Genomic DNA, 26,528 nt, shown 5'->3' on the forward strand with positions numbered 1-26,528 from the left:
GTATCTTTCTCAACATCACTGTTTCAGTATCTATCTCAACATCACTGTCTCAGTATCTTTCTCAACATCACTGTTTCAGCATCTTTCTCAACATCACTGTTTCAGTATCTTTCTCTACAATACTGTCTCAGTATCTTTCTCAAACATCACTTTCAGTATTTTTCTCTCACATCTTTCTCAAACATCACTTTCAGTATTTTTCTCTCACATCTTTCTCACACATCACTGTCTCAGTATCTTTCTCAACATCAGTCTCAGTATCTTTCTCACACATCACTGTATCAGTATCTTTCTCAACATCACTGTCTCAGTATCTTTCTCTACATCACTGTTTCAGTATCTATCTCAACATCACTGTCTCAGTATCTTTCTCAACATCACTGTTTCAGCAGCTTTCTCAACATCACTGTCTCAGTATCTATCTCAACATCACTATCAGTATCTTTCTCTACATCACTGTCTCAGTATCTTTCTCACACATAACTGTTTCAGTATCTTTCTCAACATCACAATTCAGTATTTTTCTCTACAATACTGTCTCAGTATCTTTCTCAACATCACTGTTTCAGCATCTTTCTCTACATCACTGTTTCAGCGTCGTTCTCAACATCACTGTTTCAGCATCTTTCTCAACATCACTGTTTCAGTATCTATCTCAACATCACTGTCTCAGTATCTTTCTCAACATCACTGTTTCAGTATCTTTCTCAACATCACAATTTCAGTATCTTTCTCTACAATACTGTTTCAGTATCTTTCTCACACATCATTTTCAGTATCTTTCTCAACATCACTGTTTCAGTATCTATCTCAACATCACTGTCTCAGTATCTTTTACAACATCACTGTATCAGTATCTTTCTCAACATCACTGTCTCAGTATCTTTCTCAACATCACTGTTTCAGTATCTTTCTCAACATCACTGTCTCAGTATCTTTTACAACATCACTGTATCAGTATCTTTCTCAACATCACTGTCTCAGTATCTTTCTCAACATCACTGTTTCAGTATCTTTCTCAACATCACTGTCTCAGTATCTTTCTCAACATCACCGTCTCAGTATCTATCTCAACATCACTGTATCAGCAGCTTTCTCAACATCACTGTCTCAGTATCTTTCTCAACATCACTGTTTCAGTATCTTTCTCAACATCACTGTCTCAGTATCTTTCTCACACATCACTGTATCAGTATCTTTCTCACACATCACTGTTTCAGTATCTTTCTCACACATCACTGTTTCAGTATCATTCTCAACATCACTGTCTCAGTATCTTTCTCACACATCACTGTATCAGTATCTTTCTCACACATCACTGTTTCAGTATCTTTCTCAACATCACTGTCTCAGTATCTTTCTCACACATCACTGTTTCAGTATCATTCTCAACATCACTGTATCAGTATCTTTCTCTACATCACTGTCTCAGTATCTTTCTCACACATCACTGTCTCAGTATCTTTCTCACACATCACTGTCTCAGTATCTTTCTCAACATCACCGTCTCAGTATCTATCTCAACATCACTGTCTCAGTATCTTTCTCTACATCACTGTTTCAGTATCTTTCTCACACATCAGTTTCAGTATTTTTCTCTCACATCACTGTTTCAGTATCATTCTCAACATCACTGTCTCAGTATCTTTCTCACACATCACTGTATCAGTATCTTTCTCACACATCACTGTTTCAGTATCTTTCTCAACATCACTGTCTCAGTATCTTTCTCACACATCACTGTTTCAGTATCATTCTCAACATCACTGTATCAGTATCTTTCTCTACATCACTGTCTCAGTATCTTTCTCACACATCACTGTCTCAGTATCTTTCTCACACATCACTGTCTCAGTATCTTTCTCAACATCACCGTCTCAGTATCTATCTCAACATCACTGTCTCAGTATCTTTCTCTACATCACTGTTTCAGTATCTTTCTCACACATCAGTTTCAGTATCTTTCTCAAACATCACTTTCAGTATTTTTCTCTCACATCACTGTTTCAGTATCTTTCTCAAACATCAGTTTCAGTATCTTTCTCTCACAACACTGTTTCAGTATCTTTCTTAACCACCACTGTGTCAGTTTCTTTTGCACACATCGCTGTTTCAGTATCTTCCTCATACATCAATGTTTCACAGTCTGTTTGCATATTAATTAGCACTTTAAGAAACATACACATATAGGTGAAGATGTTCAGTTAACAATGAAAGACAAAAACTACTGGCAGTTGGTCGCTTGTGTTTTATTCACCAACTTCTTGGATACCATATTGTTACATAACAGAGCACAAAATATGTGAAAACATAGCTACATGATTCACATTAATTATAAATGCCACCGACCCTTTCTTACGATAACCTAATCTAAATCCGCAACATTTAATAATTGTATTTAATAGTGCATCTTGTTTAATAAAAGGCAACAGTACAGTAATATAACAGGTACCTGGTCGCTAAGATAATAAAAATGTTATTCCACATGTGTAGAGAAAAATCCAGATAGCATGCACATTTGCATTTTCCATTATTTTATTAAATGGATACTACTGTTTGTTAGAATTTCACGATAAATCAATCTATATTGAATATATTACTGTCAAGATACTCTATCAAATACAATTATTTTATGATATGCGAAAAGATCCATGCATGTGTTGCCTATTTAAAGGGTGCACTTGTCTTAGACCACTAATAATGAGTCATCGCTTTGAAACTTTGTGGTCCTCAGGAATACAAAATAAAACAACACATACTATCAAGCAATTAATCATAAACATAATATTAGTAAAAAAACCAAAAAAAACACATGGAATTGGCTGCAAAACATAGCAAGCTCCAAGTGTTCTACCATAACTTAGATCTGGACAATTTGAAAGTATTCAATTTCAACTTGCCTTTTTTAAATAATTATTTTAGAAAATGACAAGTTAAATCAGAACATATTTCAGATGACCTTCGTCGGGGAGAATAGACCTCAAACAATACAAATGACCATCCAGAACTCAATCAGAGCGGTATAACCATTTGTCATCTTGATGCCTCTTCTCTCAGTTCCAGCAGAGTATAATAATGGAAGAGAATGAAACACTAGTTGACAAACAAGCCATGTGGTTCTCTCACTCTCAACAAGGTATCGTTGGCCATTTCTGTTCAAGGTCTATAGGATATATAATGTAACCTTTCTGGTAAAATTGATTAATGGGATACAGATGAGAAATTTAACTTGGCACATTATAGTTTTTATGACAATATAATGTAGTGCCCAGGGTGTTTGGTTCAGGTAAATAACGGTACATGTAATTTTTTTACAAGAATGTTACTCAGATGAACATACTGTATTAAAAATTATTCACTGGGTTTTAATTTCGCTGACAGGAAAATGTGCTAAATTAAAACCCAGCGAATATGTAAAATTTAGCATAGAGCACATTATCTAAATGATAAATGAATTTAAAACGCACTGAATATGCCTGAAATGGTAAATCAGCGAAATTTAAACCCAGTGAAAATTAGTCATTTTACAGTATAAAAAGTATAAACATTTTACAAATAAACATGACATTGAATATTCTATGCAGCTTATAGGAGCAATATGTGTTACCTTAAGGTTGATCAATACAGTTCAATTTTTGCTTTTTGTATTGTAAAATCTGTATCAGAAGTTGCAACTTCTACTAAAGTGGTACAATGCAACAGAGGGGATGCGGCTTCTATTACAACATGTACACATCTGATATATGTCTAATTTTTGGTTCCCCATTGGGGAATGGGTGCAGCTTCTATTAGGAATATAGATGTGGCTCCTAATACAGATTCACCATACAGTGTGCGCATTTTCCGAATACAATATTTTATAAATTCAAAATGGCAGTTTGTAAATTGATATTGATGAGTTCGTTCATATGGTTATATAACTACATATCCAGCAGACACTACATCATAGTCTTACATGATTGAAGACGTGCTGTGAAGTCAAACACAATTATGTTTTTGAATTTGAATGAAAATGCATTTATGAACTAAGGCACAGGTGTTCACTGTATAAACACCAAAATTTCAAATCTATTTGATGAGGAATATTCGATCATTTCCAAAATTGACTTTGAAATGAAAAGTGTTCTCAACAATTTGTGTGATGAACAACGTTGGGTTCAAGTACGCGTAGTAGTTGTCACACAAGAATACGTCATACGACACATTTATCATATGGACAGCTGCAAAAAAAGTAAATGACCCATTTCTATTTTTTTTTAAATCACGAAACGATGTTTCATTATATTATATATACTCCTCATATCGTGCCCCCTCCCCCAATGATGAAACTGTTTTAATCAACCTTAAATTATTCTGTTCTTCTGGTTTAAGTTGCCAGTTGCATGTTATGTTTAATAGGTAGACCAATGCTTAATGAGTGTCTATGAACATAGTATGTAAATAAGCTAGTTTTTATTGACTCATCCTAAAACAACTCCTTCGAGCGGGTCACATGGCACACAGTCGCATCCTTCAATGTGCTCATACTCGTATTCGACTTGGGTTCCGTTTTGGCACAGTAGGTCAACAACACGCTTATTGGATCGAACGACCTGACAGCATTTACAGTCAAGAATTATTTGGTGGAGAGTGAAAGAGTATTCTACTCGACTGTTGCAGCGACCTTCACAATACCCAACTGGCGTGGGAGAGTTACTTGTACAGCCATCTACAGTGATATTTACATCTTGTGTGTAATTTCGACAATTTGTCTTTTGTAACGCTGTAAAAAGAAAGTACATGACCACAGAAATAAAATTTTGTATCCCAAAATGGACAAATAAAGTTAAGTTACAAATTATGTAACAAATTAACTAATAAATGGAACAACTGGTTCAAATTTATTGATGCAGCTTGTGATATGTATTGGTAAGCAATAATAACCCATCACGGTCTTGCTGCGAGTAAGGAAATCATCAGAGGTTGTTGTCAAATTTTGTTGGAATGACTCAAGGTCAGTAGTTTATAAGTCATCCTCGAAACAACAACGCTTTCTACTCATTTCAAAATAGTATAAATGAAAAATTATTTTTCTTTGATTAAACACAATTAGGTAACCAAGGTAACCAAGGCATTGAAAGAAATATGAACTACTCAACCTGGTTTGTTTCTTGTTTACAGGTGACCTTAACACTAGAATTGAGCCACAAAAAATGAATTTAAAAAAAAACAAAAAAAACTCACCACAATATGGACAGCATTCACCTTCTAGCTGCTTGTAATACTGGAAGAGAAATAACAGAATATATGAATAAAATAAATGTTATCAGAGGTACATTACTTGGGGTTTGTAACTACGGTGACATGATACCAAGATCCTGTCACAATCTCGCTCTCGCATAAGCGTTCCAACTCAGAAAAACGCGAATGCGCATGCCCGAGGTAACTAGGATACTGGGATGTCCAGGTGGATCAAAATAGCTGCCCGCGATATGACAGATTACGAGAACTATATTTTCTGTACATTTTCGATGTATTACATTTTTCACTACGATAGTGGCAAGAAAAGTTTTATTTTTTCATTACAAACCTTGAACATTGATATATGTCATGTCAGAAGGTCGTAGCCTCAGTCTCGCTATCTACGAGAAGAGACTTGAATGGGATCTTGACATGATGTCACCATACAGTACTATGCGAGTTGCAAACCCCAAGTAATGTACCTCGGATGTTATCAAGGTGAACAGTTAGGGTAGGTTACGTAACGTAGGTGTGGTGAACCAACTAACACCAACACAAACTAAAACAAGTCATTGTCAATGACATACAGTAAAATACTTTATTTTCGCTGGAATTAATTTTCGCTGAAAAGGCTTTTTGGGTGTTTTATATGGAATTTATTTTCACTGATTTTTGATGAGTTTAATGTGAAATATAGGAAAAAAAGTATATTCGCTGGATTTTATTTTCACAGAATCATCCCTTCAGCGAAAATAGCAAAAATAAATTTCAAGCGAAAATAAAGTATTCTACAGTAGTGCCCGTCCAGTTTTTAGTTACTGAGTCAATTAAAAACATTAACAGATGTAGATTATAATCAGGGTTTTTTTCTGGAAAAAAAATGCAACAGGGAGCACTGCAATTCAGCAGCGCCACCAAGTGGGGAAGATTGGGTTCTCCCTACCAGGGTGTGAAGTTTTTGATAATTCTAAGTTAAAATGTAGCATTTTGTGGCTTCCTTGAGGCCAAAATTACTATCAGACAGGTCACAGTTGAAGACTGTGGCCACATGTGATCCCTGGTCAATCAGAATTTTAAGGTTGCCAGAGGATCTTCTCCCCAGGGTAAGGGGGCGCATGGCCATGGCATAAGGGCACTGCACCCCTGATCCCTTGTTTAAAAAAATCCGTGTATGTAAACCAAACATGCGTAATTGTAAATGGCTAAGTGGTGATAAAATTAATAAAGAGTTGTATGCTGTGCTGCTGAAACCTGTTTTAAGCGATGAAATTCCAAGACATATCCAGCACTACTGGCATGATATCCTGGATGTTATAATACCATGGGGAGCTGTATGTACACTTCCGTATAAAATCACAACCAATACAAAGCTTAGAAATTTCCAGTACAAGCTTACTATGAAATTTTTGCCTTCTAATCAACTTCTGTATGCATGGAATCTCAAAGATTCTCCACTATGCTCTTTTTGTGAAGAGGTTAGTGAAGATTACTATCACTTATTTTGGGATTGTAGATTTATATATATTTTTTGGAATTCAGTTAGAAAATGGTTATCCTCGTTCACAGAACTCATTTTAACATTAAATGCTCTAAAATGTATTCTGGGAAATATTGATGAGCATGCTAATCCAATGCTTAACTATATCCTACTTATAGGTCGTTATTATATATTTAAGTGCAAGTTACAACACATTATGCCAAACATTGTAGGTTTCAAATCCTGTGTAAAACAAACCATTGATCTGGAAAGTATCATTGCGAAAGCTCAGAACAGAAGAACAAAGTTTCTAAAGAAGTGGGGGCCTTTTATTGAATATTATGATCTGTAAATGTTTTTCTGTTTTCTTTTATTGTTGCTTTGTCTGTAATTTGGAATTTTTGCATTAAAAAAAAAAAAAAAAAAAATCCCTGTAAATGCAAAACCTTACTTTGGAATTCAGGGGGCGCCCATTTAATAAAGGATAAAGTTTATAAAAAGGCTCTAGGATATAAAAACAGTTCATCAGATTTGCCTTTGAATCCATGTCCTATTATGTAGTCTTACAGCTTAGCATGTTCAAGGGACACATGAAAATCAAGTAAAGCTTAGAAAGAACTCCTGTGTACTGAGATATCAACGTAAAGATATCAACGGTAAAGCAGGAAGAAAATTAATTAATTATGCAAATTAGGTAATTAATATGCATGGATATTAACCCAAAACTTATCAGTTCTGTGCATTGCCCTATGACATCCATGTACCAAGCTTCTTTGTAATGTGATAATTAGTACTCGAAATATCAGTGGAGCAGCCGAAAATTGACTACTGGTAATCATTATGCAAATTCGATAAGAAGCAAATGATTGCGGTAGCACAATCTGGCCATGCTGCGTTTCACAATTGTTGAATATAACCTACATTTGTAGTGGCGATTATAATAAAAATAAAAAATAAATTGTTATGAAATGCAAATAAATTTCAACTCAGTTTCATTGTAAGCGAATGATTCCGATTGCATTACATTACGCTTGATACTGTAGAAATTAATATCCGCCATGTTTTGACCTGGGACGGTGTTCTTTAACCTGACAGGTCAAATCTCTAATTAACCAATCAAAATGATTGATGATGCCAACATGTTCAAATTACCATAGCTCATTTAAATCTGTTAATGTTATTAGACACAGTATGGCAAAGATTTGTTGATGTTGTTGCACGATGTTTTGACCGGAATTTTGATGGGAAAGCGGCATGATTTGTTTTTACAGCAAGTCTCAGAAATATTGGGGCAGCCAATTTGCAAACTCACTAGCGAATTGGCTAACTGCTAGATTTTTGACTAAACAGTTGGCTTTCGAATCTCGCTGACGCCGACTCGTGGTCGCGTCCACTCTGGGCGAGCCTATATTGCATTAGGAGACATAGAATGCTTTTATGTATGTAGCCAGGTACATGTTTGGATTCCCCTGAATGATTGCTTTGCAAGGCGTAATAATGTATAAGTAGTTTTCCTGGTAAGTCTGAGAATAGCCACAGTCAGCTGACGTACAGGTAATAATATGATAAGCGATTAATCCACCGATATTTACTATATATATGGGGGTAGCCATCTTGAACACTGATTGAAACTAAAGAAAGAGATTCCTACAAATCAGGGAGAAAACAAACTTTCACATCCAAACGATTCGTTGGGGTAACATTAAGCAAACTGCTAATAAAATTCGACATCACTTTATTACACGAAGAGCACAGAAAACTTTCTCTGGTATATTTGAAAGCAAAATCGCCATCCAACTGTAAGGCCGTCGCTGACTAGCTTCTTAAGTATGACGACCATCCCTACCGGGGTCCCTACTGTTATATAGATTCACCCAAAGTGGGCGTGACCACAAGACGGCGCCAGCGAGATTCGAAAGCCAACCGTTCAGTCAAAACCAAAGCAGTTAGCCAATTCGCTAGCGAGTTTGCAAGTTGGCTGCCCCAATATTTCTGAGACTAGTTGTTTTCAAAAGAAAAACTGAGAGTTTAACATTGTTTACATTGTCAAAACAAAGCTGACCCAATCACGCTAGTTGCAATAAACATCATACTCTTGAATAGGCGTCAATCAATGGCTACGGTGAAACTTGTAGGCATCAGGAAAGATTGAAATAACACCTTAAAAAAACTGCTGAAAAATCACCCGGTACAATGTATGGGATTGTAATTGTCACCAACTGCTGGTATTTAAATATTACCACTTCTTTTAGAGTGGGTTTCCTTTAATATTTCTGAAAATGAATTATAATTTTGAAGCCAACAGACAACATTTAAGTCAATTTTCAATTTTTAATAAAGTAAATTTGGCTATTGGAAAATATATGACCAATCTGGTAATGAGGTGTGGAATTATGCTGCGCTATGAACTTACCGGTGCAGGACAGTCTTCTGGAGTTATAGGTGGACAGGAGACATAATATGAGTCGAGTTTTGGTGTACCATCATCATCCTCTAGACACTGTTTATAATCGCATGGATTATTTGGTTCGAGATCTGTCCAGGTATCATTAATCTGCAATATTTATATAAAGTCATAAAAATACCACAAATTTTAAATAAAGATTCATATTTCAAAGACAAACAAAAAACATTTGGTTCTCGTATATGCTTACCTCATGTCTACCAGTGTCATCAACACACCATCTGACCTTACATGTGCCACAGCAAACTCCTTCTTCAGGTGCAATGTATTCAGAGTCCTGTAAAAGTATATGCCCATAATAATAATATTATGATAACAAATATTATGTGGTATATTGAGGTGGTCAGTGGCGGATCCAGAAGGGGGCCAAACGCATGATGATTCATATCATCTGGATTACGCATAACTTCTCTGCGATTTTCGCTCCGTAATGTTAAGCGAAGCTTGCCCCCCAAATACATTTTGCTGGATTCGCCACTGGAGGTGGTGTCCTGTGCTTGTTCATTTAGCTATTGGTTGCCATGCAACAATGTTTCAACTTTGCTTTATCTAAACAACATAATACTGTAAAATGACTAATTTTCACTGGGTTTAAATTTCACTGATTTACCATTTCATGCACATTCAGTTGGTTTTAAATTCACGGTTTTATCATTTAGATAATGTGTTCTATGCTAAATTTCACATGGGTTTTAATTTAGCACATTTTTCAGTCGGTGAAATAAGCAAAATTAAAACACAGTGAATAATTAACCCCTGTTCAGTATACAAAAAAACTTACCATATTACAGTCAAGGTCACTCATAATTGAGCACTGGATTATTTCACAGTCCAATTTATAGAAATCACTTCCGGGTTCCATACTTTCTAAGCAGTCACATGTTCGACATGGATCTATCCCAACCAAGTCCCTCGTACCAGGCTGGAAAGCAATTATGTTTTATTATAATATGAGGTTATTACGAGAATACCTCAAAGTATGCATGAAGAGAGTACACCAGAAGTAACGACCGATGCAAAGGCGAACTGTCTGAGTGCATACTTTGACGTATCCTCATAATAACCTTATTATTATACATTTTTTCTTTCCAAGGATACATCATGGGAATGCCAAAATCCAAAAAGTTTAGAGCAGAATCAGCGAACTTCTTTGTGTGGAGTCCGGTCAAACCCTGGTGGCAGCCATGTTAGTTTTTATTATTAGAGGACACTTACGCGCATAATCATTCTATATATGGAATTCGCATTTTCTAATATGGTAGAATGAAAATACCCCGTAAAATACAGCAAAATTACGGCACGCTGTAACTTATGGCATTACAATGACATATGTATAATAATATATATTACACACTGCCAACAACAATTAATGAGCAACATATAAAGTACCAGTGTGTGAATAGACTATAGAAATAACCACATTTCAAAAAACAAAATTAAGAATTAATGAACAATATGTAAACATTGGTAAAGTTAGTGTGAGAAAGATATAAAAAATTGGGATGTAGAATTTGAGTAGTCCTCTGAGGAAATGATAAGATATTAATATCATAAATTATATAATATCGCCCATCAGCTCAAGTTACAGTACTACATGTATCTGCCAAATAAAAACTTAAATATCAGGGTAATAACAACCTACCTGGACTTCAAGTACCTCCACAGTATTATTCCATAGACATACCTCCTTTGCAACTGAAAGCACAATTAGTGATAATGCAGTAAGAATAACCATATCCGATTTAGTACCAAAGAATTATGTACCAGGTGTGTATAAATAACATAAATTTTATAAAGTAGAAAATATTTGCAAATGTAACCCGGGCTTAATTTAGGCATTTTTAAAACCATAAATATATAGCATTGTTGCCTACTGTTCGACTTAAATCGCTTAAATATGCACGTATGCAGTTTTGTGATATGGTGCCCTCTTGTGGTATGCTGATGCTACATTGACATGGTTTCCGATAGTTAGTATTTTGTGTGATTTATCGTTCATTTGCATATATTTTGACTTTGTAATTCAATAGTTTTGTAATTCTTTGCGTACTATGTATCATACATGTCAAATTATTTATTCTGGAACATTCTGGAAGCATAGCACTGGAGGAGAGAAACAACAACGGGTCGGATCTCTCTCTTTTTTTTGAGTTCGAGCTGTCAACGTTGCACTGTGCTGTCGAGGGAAGACTGTGTGGCCGCTGAACGAAAAGTGGAAGTGAATCCTGGGATGAGAGAGACGTCGCCGAAGAAAAGCACTTTTGTTGGTGTGCGTCGATGAACTTCTAGTTCAACCCGTGTGAAGATCATTGGGGCCCCAGACAGATTGCAATCGAACATTGAATAATTATCATGTGAACTTTTATTGCATCAAAACTTAATGATTTACATCATTTGTATCTTTTTGGGGGAGCGAGATAATCTTTTCAGTCGTGTATAGCTTTTTTATATGTGGCTGCCAAGATTGCTTCATTTCCACGTAGCACGCTCGGTGAATTTTCCTGTGCGTTCCGTGGGCCACTCTGACCACCATTGGTGGTTGCTATTAAAGGTAATCTTTTACCGTTTGCATATTTAGTGAGAGGCCCATGCCCTGCATTGTTTTGGCTGTTTTTTTTTGGTCAAATTCGTTTTGGTCACTCGTTTGAGAAACCACGATGAATTTTCTCATTTGGTGACGTGTTTGGGTAGTGACGCACTCTCCTTGATAGATTAGTTACGAATGGCCACAGAGTTCTCATTGTGAGCTGGCTTTACAATATTTATTTTCAACCCTCCAATTTGTTTCCAGTCTCTCTCACATTAAGTCCATTAGTGATCAAATGTCAATTGCCATAGATAAACATACATTTCTTTACTTCAGTCTGTATTTTTAGTCAAAATGCTCCCCACATCTGGCAGATAAATTAATAAAGATTCTTCATTGTTTTAAAATTTAAAATAATAAAAATAAGAAATACTTACGACATTTATAATCATCACAGTCACATCTGACATCAACTTCAGCTAGTTGATTTTCATAACCCTACAGTAAATCAACACACATAAAGATGTTATAGAATTGATGCAACATTTGACATGGGCAGGACAAGCAAAACATTCTCCTGCGTACATTTATAAATTTTTTTTTTTCATAATAGCTTTTAATTATTGATAAATTTCATCATAGAATGGCAAACTTTCAATAACAGTGTGTTAATAATATGATATCGAACAAGGGGAGTTTACTTACAAGAGAACAGTTGAGCATCTTAGGTGTTGGACAACTGCACACTATTGTGGAGAAAAACAACATGGTGAGTGTCTATGAAACTGGACTTTGGAACAAATCAATTATTATTAGTCTGGTTTTATATTGTTGTGCAGCACGACAGTTATTGGTATTGAGTTTCACAGTTCTCTTGTTTGACGTTTGTTATGCATAAACTGTAAAAGCTAAATAATGCTGCTGGTGTATACATGAGGCCACAGAAACTGTATTCTGTGTTTGGGACTACATGACACAACTGTATGTCCATCTTTCTATAATGAAAACATACATGTAATGCAATATCTCAGTGTCACAGAGACCCAATCGTACCAAATCTAAATTAACGGGCGTAGTCGCCACGCAGCGCATGAGATATGGGTCGCATATAAACAAACATGGTGATGTTGACTGTAGCGCACACCGACTAGTGCAAACTGAGAGGTTACCAAGCTTAATAAGTATTTTTTTAGAGTTTGGAAGATATCGAAGGAGTCGCCGATGGTAATTAGTGTGAATGGCGCCTAGGACAGAACTCATACTCGTTATTTCATTAGAAAAGTGCATTGGATTGTGGGAAAAGGCAATGTTTATCAACACAAATGTCGTACATGCGAGACGCGACGACTATCGCCCTTTAAGCTTGCCTCAAAGTAACATTCATTAATGTATGAATTATAACCAGTGGCTTTGGCCACTTCACTCATTAAGTATGCGGCACCCTCACCCAGAATGTGAGTCAGTGCCACACCCTTTAATAACTCTTGTTAAATAAATTATGGGACAAGTTGACAAAACCTACTGACCACACTCGTATTCAGCACAGCATGCACCTAGTGATTCTGGAGTTTGTTGTTTTCTATGATATGGAAGACACTCCAATTCATCTGCCGGACAATTGGCTCGGTTGCACACTGTGTATTAAAACAAAGATCCATCAATCATGCACAACTAATCCTTTTCGTGGATGAAAATTTGACATGTAGCAAAAAGATACTTGTGTAGACATAAAAACTAATAGCTGGAGTTCATGGCATACAGAAGATATGTAAAATATTTCCTGGAGATAGAGTACTTCATTGCTGTCCAACGGAGCAGGCTGACTTCTCATAATAAGAAATGGGAAATTGTTTTGAAAAATGTTTCCCAGTTCGCTTCATATGCAGATCAAATGCAATTTGTAATGTACAAACCAGGTAAGTAAGATGTTAATTTCAGTGCAAACTCCAAAAAAAATTTATAAATACAAAAAACCAAAGATCCATCAATCAGTGTTTATCTTGTCATAGTTCATCAAAAGAATACAGGGTTATGTGTTTTAAGTTTATGTTAACTCAGAATTTGCTGTGTGTATCGACATCAAATGTTCAACAAAAACCTCATTTTGTCGGATGTTTGGTTATGGCTCTTTTATACATATGAGCATACATGTATGCACTTACCACAACGAAAACTTTCACAACAATCATCAGCGTTTTCTTTGTATTGTTCTACCATCTCATATGGCTCACATTGTGGTATTATAGGCGTTGGGCATGGTTTGCAGGCTTGAAACAAAAATAAAAGAAAACACTGTCATATTAGGATAATTTAGTTTAAATGCAATTTATTCTCTGAGTGAAAAAGTAAACAAAATAGTTTGCAGTCTGCTTTTTTCACACAGAAAATGGTGATGGAAATTTCCACTTTTCTTGATCAAAAAAATGTCAAATTTTGGTCCAAAATCAGAATTGAATTCAATGGATATTACAGAAATGTGAAGAAATTTTCGCCATTTTGTTCGCGGGAAAATTATTAAACTCAGTCATCTAATTTTATTTTGGCTTTTATGCTTTATTTCTGGATCATGTTTATTTATATCTACCGGTAAATCCATAAATGAAAACAGAATAAAGCAGAACAGCAGCCTCCCGACTGAGATAGCTCTGCTGCTAGCAATGCACTTTTCAATTAGAGAATTGAAGATATCATAATGAAATGAACAGTCTGAGAGAGGCCCACCTGAGCACATTTAGCTGGCGCACGCCAGATAATAAATGAAAGTAATATTTATTCTATAGGGGCCGCTATCTTGAATTCGGCATAAAACTAAAGACACAAGTTGTAAAACACTTTTTCAGATTCCTACAATTAAATCAGGACAAAAATACCGGATGTTTCACAGAAATACGATTCGTTGGGGTAATATTAAGCCAACCGATAACAAAATTCGGTCGAATTTGTGTGGAAAAATTCCTTAAATACAAACACCTAATTACATGAAGAACATAGAACACTTTCCTGGGGTATTTGAAACCTTGTTTGTCTCCCATGACATAGGTTGATTAACCACAAAAAAACTGGTTAAAACAGCATGCATCTATTGAACAAAATAGATGACCTACCACATTCCTCCTTGCTGCAACACTCATTAATAGTTACTGTTTTAATTTCTTGGTCTGTTTTACAGATAGGTGATACAGCATGGGATTCGGCTGGACAAAGAGATTGCTCGCACACTGTAAGAAATTATACAGTTTATCAACATTAGTTATTATCTAATTACCACCTTTTAATTAATCTAAATCATTGTATGATCTACGTCAGATACTTTATCACATTTGTATTTAGCTATTGTGTCGATTAAATTGGCAGTTATGTATACAATTGTATGTAACCCACTCGACCTGGCGGTAATTGGGTATTACGTGCAACAGACCTTGGATGCAACTGGCCATCATGATATCACTGAGAGCAAGCAAGTGACAATATTTGTGTTTGCCTTCATCATCTTGTCAATTCTAACCCTGACACATAACATTTGAAATAGTTGATAAGTGGTAACGAATATAAAAAACATAGTTGAACTCTGGTGACCTTGCCCTTTGTTATATAATATAATTCCCTTTATCATAGTTTGTTTCATTATAAATATGCATTGTCATAATTAATTTTGAATACAAACAAGTTTTGGGGTTGAACCAACAGTGGGGAATCAGTCTACCGAATGTCCTTAAAAGATGTAAATATCTTACAAAGACATTGGTGCCTTATTTGTTTAATTATTTTAAGGAACATAATTTCCAGCTTTATTGAAAGTAATTGAGATATTTTAGAATAAAAACAAATGTCTCATTGCAAAAAAAAAGTGCTGCATTTAGATGTGAATAGATTCATAAAACATGCAAGATAACAGAAAAATTTAGCTGGCTTTAGTTCAAGTATTTTGTACAGGTGTCTGTCAAAAATGAATGATTCACTGAGACAAATATGAACTGCCTCATTGTGTGACTACTGTATTATATGAAAAGTAAAAAAAACACCCTTTATGAATAGCTATCATGTTGCAAGCTCTGCTTTGTATGCAAATCAACTTAAGTAGTTGGTGTCCAGTGGAGGGAGAAGTCAACAGTACTGTTGCTTCCTGAGAAACTACATCTTCAAACACTGCAATCTCTGAAGTGCGTTTTTAAACTAGTATTATAAAAACTCTATCATTCTGTTCTAATAGCTGAAACATATTCCTGTGAGTTTTCATTTGTCGAATGAACTGTTTGTCAAATACAGAATACATAAATTTTAGACTAATTTTCTTTTTAAAATGTGGATGAAATGTTTTGCTTTTAATGTATTTTTTATGTATTGTTTTTGATTTGATAACTTTTGACTAAACAGATTTTCTATTAGCTTCAGATCTTGATCAAAGTTTGGCACCCAGTTCATAGCAGTGCTTATATTGATTTTCTGACATCTTGTTTTCTGTAAAGATTTTATTGGTAGGTTTGCAAATGTGTATCAGACTGTGCAATCTTTCCATGAGTTGGTTTTGAAACCCAGTATGGGATTCTGAGATACTTTACCAAGGATATTATTACAAGATAAATCATTTGCTTCATTGAACACATACAACAATGCATATTTCCACTGAGATCAGTGACCTTTGATGTGTATCACCAGTGATCAGTCAAGTAGAAACAGTCAAAATATTTTATCAGATTTTCTCAATTTTTGCATGATATTTTCATACAGGACATCTGTTGTTCAAACTCAGGGAAGACTTTATACTGATGAACAAGGTGACCAAGTTTGATAAAGTTTGGAATAGAATTAGTAAAGTTATTATGCACACAATAACAATTATTAACAACGACAACAACAACAACAACGACGACGACGACGACGACAACGCCGGACAAAATTTTTCCCTTAATATACCTTTCCCTTCCATCTTTGATGGTACGGGCAAGGTAAAAAGTCTTGTGACTTGCTCGTTTTACAACAAGATTTCGACAGATATTATAATGAAATAACAAAATGTTGTAGATGAATTATTGACACTCTTCTAGCCATTCCACGTGTACAGCCTATATGAGAAAACTGCTAGGACACACATGCAAAGGTGACAGCCCTAATAGTCTCATAACAGCTCAACATCTAGTTAATGGCCGGTGTACCTCAAACATTAACAAATTGGATAGTGTCTTGTTACGTCATGCCATATGTGCATGGTGAATTAATCACACCTAATAGTGTTACAAAAATTAAAATATCGAACATGTACAATTCGAAATACACATAACAAAATGTGAAATAGACTCAAAATAATTACAGGCAAACACAGCATACCCACTTACTGCTGTTGGCGGGTAACTACTGAACCATAACTCACTGACCGCAATTTCTTGTGTTCGATATTATAATACCCAACACTTACCACACTCGTACGTAGAGCAGCATACGCCGGCGTGTCTCGTGAAATTCAGATTCTTATAATCAGCGCAGATTGGTGGCGCTGGACATTCCATTCTTATACATTGAATCAACCCACCATCTGTGCATTTACAGGTTTCGCAATCACTTGGCGACCATGTCTCATTTATCTTGAAATGGAAATTAAAATATTCAATTCACACACCCTTAACGACATGACACATCTATGGCGTAAATAGGTAAACTGAATGCCTTTCACAATTTTGATATTTTTTGGTTTGTGGTCGTCTATCAATGAAAAAAAATTTATTTGTATTCTAATAGTGTAAGAAAAATGACATCCCTAACATTCCCATCATTCGTACATTCATTTTCATCCCACTTATATAAAGCAGTTCAACCCCCTATAGGGCACATTTACAGGACTTTGGTTTCGCCATCACACAATGAAGGTACCTCCCATACAAAGACATTTTAATCATTTATGAGTCTGTATCTCCAAATTTTGACTGAATGACCACACTTTTAATATTGAAGTTTGGTACCACAAAAAGAATCCTTCTGAATGACAGAATGTATCAGGTGTAATCAAAACCAGGTGGAAGATGAAACCCACCTTAGAAAATATCTATTCAGCATTTCACATCCACAATTTCAATAGTAAATCACCAGATTGAGACACAGTTCACTGAATTAATTTCTAGTAAGAACATACTTGTTAACATCATTGTAGCAAAATTTACCAAAACTGGATTAGAAATCAAACAAGTTCAATCCTAGGTGGCTTTGTTCCTAGTTTTGTCTGTGTGAGTGATTGTTTTGGTATTGTGGTTTTTATTTTTTTATTCATTTTGCGTTTTCTATAGTTGTAAGCTTTTCCATCCCCCTAGCAGTTGTGAGAGTGGTATTAAATAAATCACATTTACAAAATGTCAATCAGATGATCACAGTTCATAAAAGTTATGATTTAGGTAATACAAAGCACTAAACAAGTTATATCCAATTCTTACCACACGTCTGGTTCCATCTTCTTCGATGCATCGTTCTGTTGGGGGAAATAAAACATTGTTAGTGAGTCAATACATTTTTGGGAATGTCGAAATCCAAAAAGTTTAGAACAGAAACAGCTAAGTTCTTTGTGTGGAATCCGGTCAAACCCTGATGGCAGCTAGGCAGTTTTTATTATTAGAGGACGCTTACACGCGTAATCATTCCATATTTGGAATTCGCATTTCCTTATATGGTAGGATGAAAATACCCTGTAAAATACCACAAAATTAGGGCACACTGTAACTTATGGCGTTATGGTGACAGATGTATAATAATAATGTATATTCTTAGAATGTTTCCATCTGTACAGCCATTCCAACCAAATCCCTCAAAGGGTAAGGGTTATAGGTACTGACTGCCAATATGAAATTCAAGGTGTAAACCTACATATGTAGCTTGGCATTTCAAATAGGTGAGAAAGAACTCACTCATTCACCTCTGAAATTCTAAAACTTGACATCTAGTCAATTTCTAAGTTCAGAAATGTATGACACTAACAAGTGAGCAAATTACCAATCTACATGTTTTGGATATTCCTAATATACATATAAAACAAACTGTGAAAACAACTGGAGGGATTACTAAATTAATTAGCATATGCAGGGTCAATAGCACCAAGAGCCAAATGATTTCCAAGACTTTTCCAGATCTTTTCCGAACCTTTGTTGAATTTTTCCAAGACAGTTTGACCCTTAATTCAGGCCAACAAATTACCAAAGCTCATCAGTTCTGAGAATTTGGTAGTTCCCTGGAGAAAACAGGCCTTTCTAAAATGAATTAATAGCTATGAAAAATTTTCAAAGATTTTCTATTTTCCATTTAAAGACAACTCAAAGACTTTCCAGACCTCAAAAAATCTAAAAGACTTTCAAAGGATGTTCCCAACGCTATGGACCATGATATGACAAAACCTGTAGCGGATTTCAGATCCACATATAGACAAAAAACCAAATGTAGAGTTTAATACAGAAATAAACACACTGCCAATATTATCTGCCACATGGCCAAGAGTGGTACGAGAGCATGAAAACATCTTTGTGTTGGGCAATCAAAATATAGTACAACATTCAATTTATTTGTTTATATATTGTGCACCATTTACCAGCAGTTGTATACACAAGAAATGGTTTAACAGAATCATTTTGTTCAAATATCGGAGTAAAACAAAGATGCAACCTTAGCCCAAGTCTGTTTAATTTATTTATTAATGACCTGCCTGATATTTTTGATAATGATCATTGTGACCCCACACTGCTACACAACACACCCATTAATTGCCTTCTCTATGCAGATGATATTGTGATTCTTTCAAAATCCAAAAAGGGATTACAAAACTGTTTGGATAAATTATCAGCCTACACATCAAAATGGCAGTTGTCTGTCAACACAGATAAAACAAAAATAATGATATTCAATAAGTGTAACAGACTCCTTAACAAGGAAATATTCTTTTATGAGGGAAAAGAAATCAGTATAGTTAAAGATTTCAATTATCTTGGCTTAACTATGAGTCCAAATGGTAAATTTAAAGTTGCCATGAAAAACCTGAAAAGAAAAGGAATAAAAGCTTTATTCTCATTAAAGACCAAAATTGGATCTGGTAATCTGGACATGTCCATACTACTGTCACTATTTGATAAACTTATCAGACCAGTTATTGTGTATGGGAGTGACATTTGGGGAGAAGAAAGTTCTACAAAATCAATTGTAGAGGATGTCCAGCTTACATACTATCGGTACATTCTTGGTATCTCAAAAAATACACCAATCATGGCAATATATAGTGAATTGGGAAAATTACCTCTTGACTCTTTTATTAAGAAACAAATGATAAAATATGCCAACCGTATTGCAAATTCCACAAATACTCTACTTCAAGAAGCATACTATGTCAATAAAATTATTAAAAGTAAATGGTTTAAAAGACTTGATTTGATATTAAAAAATATAAACCATTCTTATCTTTTAAATGAAACAAATATTATCTCATTATCAAAACTAAAAACAATTGATGAGAAATTAAAAGAAGAGTTTACAACTGAGTGGAAAAATGAAATAAATAATGACAATAGGAAAAAATCAAATTCTAAAAATAAACTAAGAACCTACAAACTTTATAAAACCAAAATTGAACAAGAAAATTACTTAACAATTATGAAAAACAATGAACTTCGCAAATCCTTAACAAAATTTAGACTTGGCAACCACTGTCTGAAAATTGAAACAGGCCGGCAGATAGGTTTGGATTTTAAAGACAGAGTCTGCAATATGTGCGACAATGACCATGTTGAAGATGAACAACATTTTGTCATAAATTGTCCTCATTACAATGAAATAAGATCAAAACTTTACATTGTAGCTAATAAATGTATACCAAATTTTGACAAATTTAGTAATGAAAATAAATTCATATCATTACTAAGTAACGAGAAAATGTCAATTCCTTTAGCGCAATATTTAAAAAACTGTTTTAATACAAGACAGCAGCACCTACATAAACTAAGCCAGTAACACATTCCTCGTATACAAATTTATCTTTCTTTTTTTTTAATGCTTTTTTGTTCCCTTACTTTTTATGTAGTTATTTTTCTTTTACTAATATTTGATTTGTAACCCTTAAATAAAACACATTTCAGACAATTCAATAAAATAATTATTTCATATTGTCGCAGTATGGCATACTGTTGGTAACTATGGAAACTGATAGGACGTACTGCTTGCAGGTGTAACTTTGTACACTCATCACAACACTGGCTGTTATATTGTCAACCTACATGTATATATACCATAAGATTTGGCGTGTTGGTATAGATCAGTTGTGCTGGTATTTTCACATACAACTTAACAAATGTCTATAGTCAGAATGTCATGATACTCACCACATGTTGGTACACAGTTACCAAATTCATCTTCTATAGTGCCATTAGGACAGAAACAACCTTCTAAGCGTTGACCAACACAGTTCGTCTCTTCGTTAAATACGTTCATATTGGCACATGTCATACGACATGGCAAATGACATGCGTAGTAAATCTGATCTCCGGGGCACGTGACAGCTGAAATCAGACCAGGTAACGGTTAAAATGAGAATACAAATTGCATGAACGTTAATTGTATCACCGAACATTATTCAGTTTGCGAAAACTTATTTTCATGAATGTGCACATAAAGATCAATGTTAACTTGAAAAAATGGTGAAATGAGTTTTTGATTAATTAGTTTCAACCAGGTAATTGCTTCTCCAAATGTTGTCTTTGCTAAACATAAGCATTACACATTATACAATGCAATAATGACATCATTGTGAAGATGTGCCCAAACCAGAAATTCTATATATGTCTTTTCTGATCAGGATACATTTTTTTATTACTGTAAAATCTGTATTAGAAACCGTGGCTTTTATTGAAATGGTACAATGCAATTGAGGAGATGCCGCTTCTATTAGAGCATCTACACATATGAGAAATGATGAATTTTTGGATCTCAATTATTCAAAAAGATTTGGTGCGACTTCTATTAGGGATGCGGCTTCTAATACAGATTTTACGGTATGTCCCAATTAAATGCACTTACGACAATTGTGCTCGTCCCTCCAATCGAGACACATGCCTTCTTTCGAACATTCGCTGGCATACGCAAAGAGGGTGTCGCATTGTCCTGTTTTACAAGTCCTATCCATTAAACACGCTCTGTAGTACTTAGCTGGATCAACCAGCACGTTGCATGCGCTGAAAACACCTTCATAAATGGCCTTCTTGCACTCGTCATCGACTTCTGGAGTGATAGGGTATCTTGGCGGTACACTTGAGACATCGCATGTGGTATCGTTGCCAACATTGTATAACCAACTAGCGGCAAACTCATACTCGTCTTCAGTCAAGGTTCCATCTGGCATGGTAAAGTCATCTTCCGGGAATTGATTGCATGGACCTATGATTATATTGTAAGTATGTTAGACAAAGATAAACAATTTCTTTTTGTAAATTTGATTTTTTGACTGAACATACATCTGATACAAGTGATGAGAGATTACGTAACTTTTGGAAATTTCCTCAAAACCTCCATTTTTTGTTCAAAACTTCTTACATTAATCTTGGGAGATTCAGATGATGGGGAAAATGCATGTGGCAACAAATATTCTAAGTTCATAAACAAGAATAAAAAACGATTTCCAAATAACTGCGGAACTTGAAGAGACTTTAAAATGTTTTTTGTTTATTTTTATGTTTTGCAGTGGTGAAAGTGGGATGAAAGTGAGAGTGCTGCCAATGTTTGTTATGTGGTATCACAAATACATACATAGTTACCACTGATCACCATAATTTTGTACATAAGACCAATATTTTCCATGTGTTTCACAAATTTACCCTGTTTGACATTTTGATTAATCTAAATACTGGCAAAACTGTACATTCCATCTATATTACAACCAACAATTCTTGCTTTGACTGTTATGGTCAATCAGATATTGTACTTTATAGTATTGTCCTGATCCCAACTTAAGACAAGCATATTTAAATATTACAACAACTCACCACAGAGACCTTCTGTGTCATTGTACTTTGTACCAGGAAGCATAATGCTGAAGCCATCGTTGTAGTCATAGAAACTGACCTCTACTTTTATTTCTGGAATATTAAGATAGAGAATCCAAGCGCCTCCAGGACGTGATACCTGAATGCCGTCCACTTCCATATAAGAAGGTATTTCAATCTCTTGTCCATCTAAAATAACCTTGAAGTAAAATTTAAATTATTGGTAGCAGTATAATATGAGGTTATTACGAGGATACCGTACAGTATGCACGAAGACAGTACAGTGAGTATCAGGATGCAACAGCCTACTGTTTGAGCACCTACTTTGCAGTATCCTCGTAATAACCTTATTATTATACATCTTTTCCTTCCAAGGATACATCGGGGGAATGTCGAAAACAAAAAGTTTAGAACAGAATCAGCAAACTTCTTTGTGTGGAGTCCGGTCAAACCCTGGTGGCGGTCATGTTTGTTTTTATTATTAGAAGATGCTGCCATATTTGGAATTTGCATTTCCTAATATGGTAGGATGAAAATACCTAGTAAAATACCGCAAAATGGCGGCACGCTGTAACTCATGGCATTACGGTGACAGATATGTGCTCGTCATATTAAAGCGGAGGGGTTGTCGCGAGCGTGTCCTTGAAACTTGAGTTCCAAGTGGCGTATACAACAGATTGTTTATTTACATCAAAACACATGTTCCGTGTAGTAGTAATATGGCCAAAAATAAAAACAGTCGTTATTCGGCCATCTTTGATCTGGTTATGAAACACACTGATATGTATGATGGATGTGCCGAATACGAATGAAAATGGTACATAAATTGTGGAAATATAGTAGTAAAGCCAAAAAGTCAGTTGACTGTCAATCGGCCATCATTGACCAGATTTTGAAACAAATTGTCATGGACATGCATCCTAACATGTATAAAGTATATGTACATGTATGTGCCAAATTTGAATGAAAACTGACAGAGCACGTCCAAGATACCGCATAAAAAAAAAACAAGTTGCCTGCCAGTCGGCCAACTTTGATCCAAATGTGAAATAAATCGTCATGGACATGTATTCTAACATGTATAATCTATGTACCAAGTTTGAATGCAAACTAACAAAGCATGTCCAAAATACAACATTTTCAAAAAACAAGATGGCTGCCAGTCGGCCATTTTGAATGGAATCGCTAAACCACTGCATGTGCATATGTCCCACATAAAGTACTAGACAAAGAATGAACGGAATCGGTCCAAGGGATTCTGAGATATGACTCTGGAAGGACGCACATACGCACGGACGCACAGATGGAGACCGAATTATAAGTCCCCGTTTTCAGACTTCGTTCAAACGGAGACTAATAATTGTAATCAATAAATACTCATAATTGTTCTGCTACACATTGTATGTGCTTGGGAAGTGAGGTTGGCTGTTTTGATTTATGTTAAAAAGTTGTTATAAAACTAAATTTGTTTCATGTTGTACAGGCTTGTGCAGTAAGATCAGTTCTAATTATTGTTACAATGTAATACTGTAGAATACTTTATTTCCGCTTGGAATTTATTTTTGCTATTTTTCCTGAAGGGATGATTCAGTGAGAATAAAATCCAGCGAATGTACTTTTTTTACTATATTTCACTATATTTCACATTCAACTCATCAAAAATCAGTGAAAATAAATTCCATACAAAAACCCCCAAAAGCCTTTTCAGCGAAAATTTATCCCAGCGAAAATAAGTATTTTACAGTACTTATTGTACGAGCTTGTGCAGTGAGGTTGGCTGTTCTAATTAATGTCTGACTAAAGCATGTATTTGCTGACTTCAGTGTAAATAAATAACTGTCGACATTTGTTATTATTATTATTAATATTATTATTATTATTATTATTAACAAAAACATTACTTTGAATTGTTCCAACAACTACATGCACTTAAAAATTTCAAAGGTAAATTAAACGTAAATTAAAGTTATAATAATAAAACTAAATACCCAAATGGTCAATTACATATTGTGAGATCGCTGTTCTAATTAATGTTACAAAGTTGTTATAAAACTAAATAAAATACTCAATTTTTCTGTTACACATTGTACGAGCTTGTGTCGGCTATAATTGTAATTAATGTCTGACTAAACCATGTATTTGCTGACTTCAGTGTAAATATTAAAATAACTGTCGACATTTGTTATTATTATTATTATTATTAATATTATTATTATTATGTATTAACAAAAACAGTAGTTTGAATTGTTCCAACAACTACATGCTTTTAAAAATTTAAAACGTAGATTAAAAATGAAATCGGTTCATACCTGTGGACCCTGCGAAAGAATGACCTCGTGGTTCTTATAGATAACAGTCACATTCATGAAACACATGTTTTGAGGTCTTCGTGAGCATTGAGCATTTCCAAGCAGGATTTCAAACTCTGAATCTGGCTCCTTATTACGTGACAACACATACGTGCAATTTCCTTCGAACGGGAAGTAAGTTCCATCAAAGCTATAATAATGAATACCACCATACCCCATACAATAACCTGCAAGGAAATATCGATTGTCATACATCTAGAAAGTTGTAATAACCTTTCCAAACTTGTATCCTCTTGGAACCAAAAAATTGTGGTAACAGCGATAATTTTATTTGGCTTTATAGTTCCTTCCACTAGGGAACTATTTTTTTACTATTAAAAAAAAAATTTTTTCCCTTTTTTATTTATTTTTTCCCCAGAATTTTGACTAAAACCTGTAACCAATAGAAAATTATGTCCATTTTGTCCAAAATGATCAAAAAAATTACAGAAAATACTTAAAAATAGGCAAAATGTTGCTGGAATATTGGTGAAAAAAAAATTATGGCCTTCAAAAATAAATAACAAGATGTACAATATGTCTTGGCGTATGTTTCAAAGTTTTCTGGCACTGTATGAAATGATCTGAGTCAAGGCAAAGGTTTATATCCACTTTTGGTACAATCTGAGTCAAGGCCAAGGTTTATTTCCACTTTTGGTACGATCTGAGTCAAGGCCAAGGTTCATATTCACTTTTGGTACGATCTGAGTCAAGGCCAAGGTTCATATTCACTTTTGGTACGATCTGAGTCAAGGCCAAGGTTCATATTCACTTTTGGTACAATCCGAGTCAAGGCCAAGGTTCATTTCCACTTTTGGTATGATCTGAATCAAGGCCAAGGTTCATATTCACTTTTGGTACGATCTGAGTCAAGGCCAAGGTTCATATTCACTTTTGGTACAATCCGAGTCAAGGCCAAGGTTCATTTCCACTTTTGGTATGATCTGAATCAAGGCCAATTTTCATATTCACTTTTGGTACGATCTGAGTCAAGGCCAAGGTTCATATTCACTTTTGGTACGATCTGAGTCAAGGCCAAGGTTCATATCCACTTTTGGTACGATCTGAGTCAAGGCCAAGGTTCATATCCACTTTTGGTACAATCTGAGTCAAGGCCAAGGTTCATATCCACTTTTGGTACGATCTGAGTCAAGGCCAAGGTTCATATTCACTTTTGGTACGATCTGAGTCAAGGCCAAGGTTCATATCCACTTTTGGTACGATCTGAGTCAAGGCCAAAGTTCATATCCACTTTTGGTATGATCTGAGTCAAGGCCAAGGTTCATATTCACTTTTGGCACGATCTGAGTCAAGGCCAAGGTTCATATCCACTTTTGGTACGATCTGAGTCAAGGCCAAGTTTCATATTCACCTTGGTACGATCTGAGTCAAGGCCAAGGTTCATATCCACATTTGGCAAAGGTTCATATTATCTTTTGGTAACGTACATGTATCACTGCATGAATGGTAGCAAAGAAAAAAAAAGACAAATACTCAC

The 26,528-nt window shown here is 35.0% G+C and overlaps 1 protein-coding gene across 1 annotated transcript in view; it reads right to left on the minus strand.

Annotated features, from left to right (window-relative positions):
* Positions 1–2,228: 2,228 nt before the first annotated feature.
* The window catches only part of LOC100369529 (uncharacterized), a 50,724-nt gene continuing 26,424 nt past the window's right edge, over positions 2,229–26,528 (minus strand). The window contains exons 15-31 of the mRNA XM_085495033.1: positions 24,992–25,218; positions 22,683–22,881; positions 21,721–22,077; positions 21,027–21,203; positions 18,108–18,142; positions 17,102–17,267; positions 14,793–14,906; positions 13,851–13,955; positions 13,215–13,322; positions 12,394–12,434; positions 12,126–12,186; positions 10,804–10,856; positions 9,943–10,083; positions 9,352–9,438; positions 9,111–9,251; positions 5,224–5,263; positions 2,229–4,762 (exon numbers count right to left, since the gene is read on the minus strand). Coding sequence (XP_085351159.1) covers positions 4,461–4,762; positions 5,224–5,263; positions 9,111–9,251; positions 9,352–9,438; positions 9,943–10,083; positions 10,804–10,856; positions 12,126–12,186; positions 12,394–12,434; positions 13,215–13,322; positions 13,851–13,955; positions 14,793–14,906; positions 17,102–17,267; positions 18,108–18,142; positions 21,027–21,203; positions 21,721–22,077; positions 22,683–22,881; positions 24,992–25,218 — 2,354 coding nt within the window. The 3' untranslated portion in view covers positions 2,229–4,460. The remainder of the gene's footprint in view (positions 4,763–5,223; positions 5,264–9,110; positions 9,252–9,351; positions 9,439–9,942; positions 10,084–10,803; positions 10,857–12,125; positions 12,187–12,393; positions 12,435–13,214; positions 13,323–13,850; positions 13,956–14,792; positions 14,907–17,101; positions 17,268–18,107; positions 18,143–21,026; positions 21,204–21,720; positions 22,078–22,682; positions 22,882–24,991; positions 25,219–26,528) is intronic.

Source organism: Saccoglossus kowalevskii, chromosome 21 (genome assembly GCF_978046115.1).
Source record: "Saccoglossus kowalevskii chromosome 21, keSacKowa6.1, whole genome shotgun sequence".
Lineage (NCBI taxonomy): Eukaryota > Metazoa > Hemichordata > Enteropneusta > Harrimaniidae > Saccoglossus > Saccoglossus kowalevskii.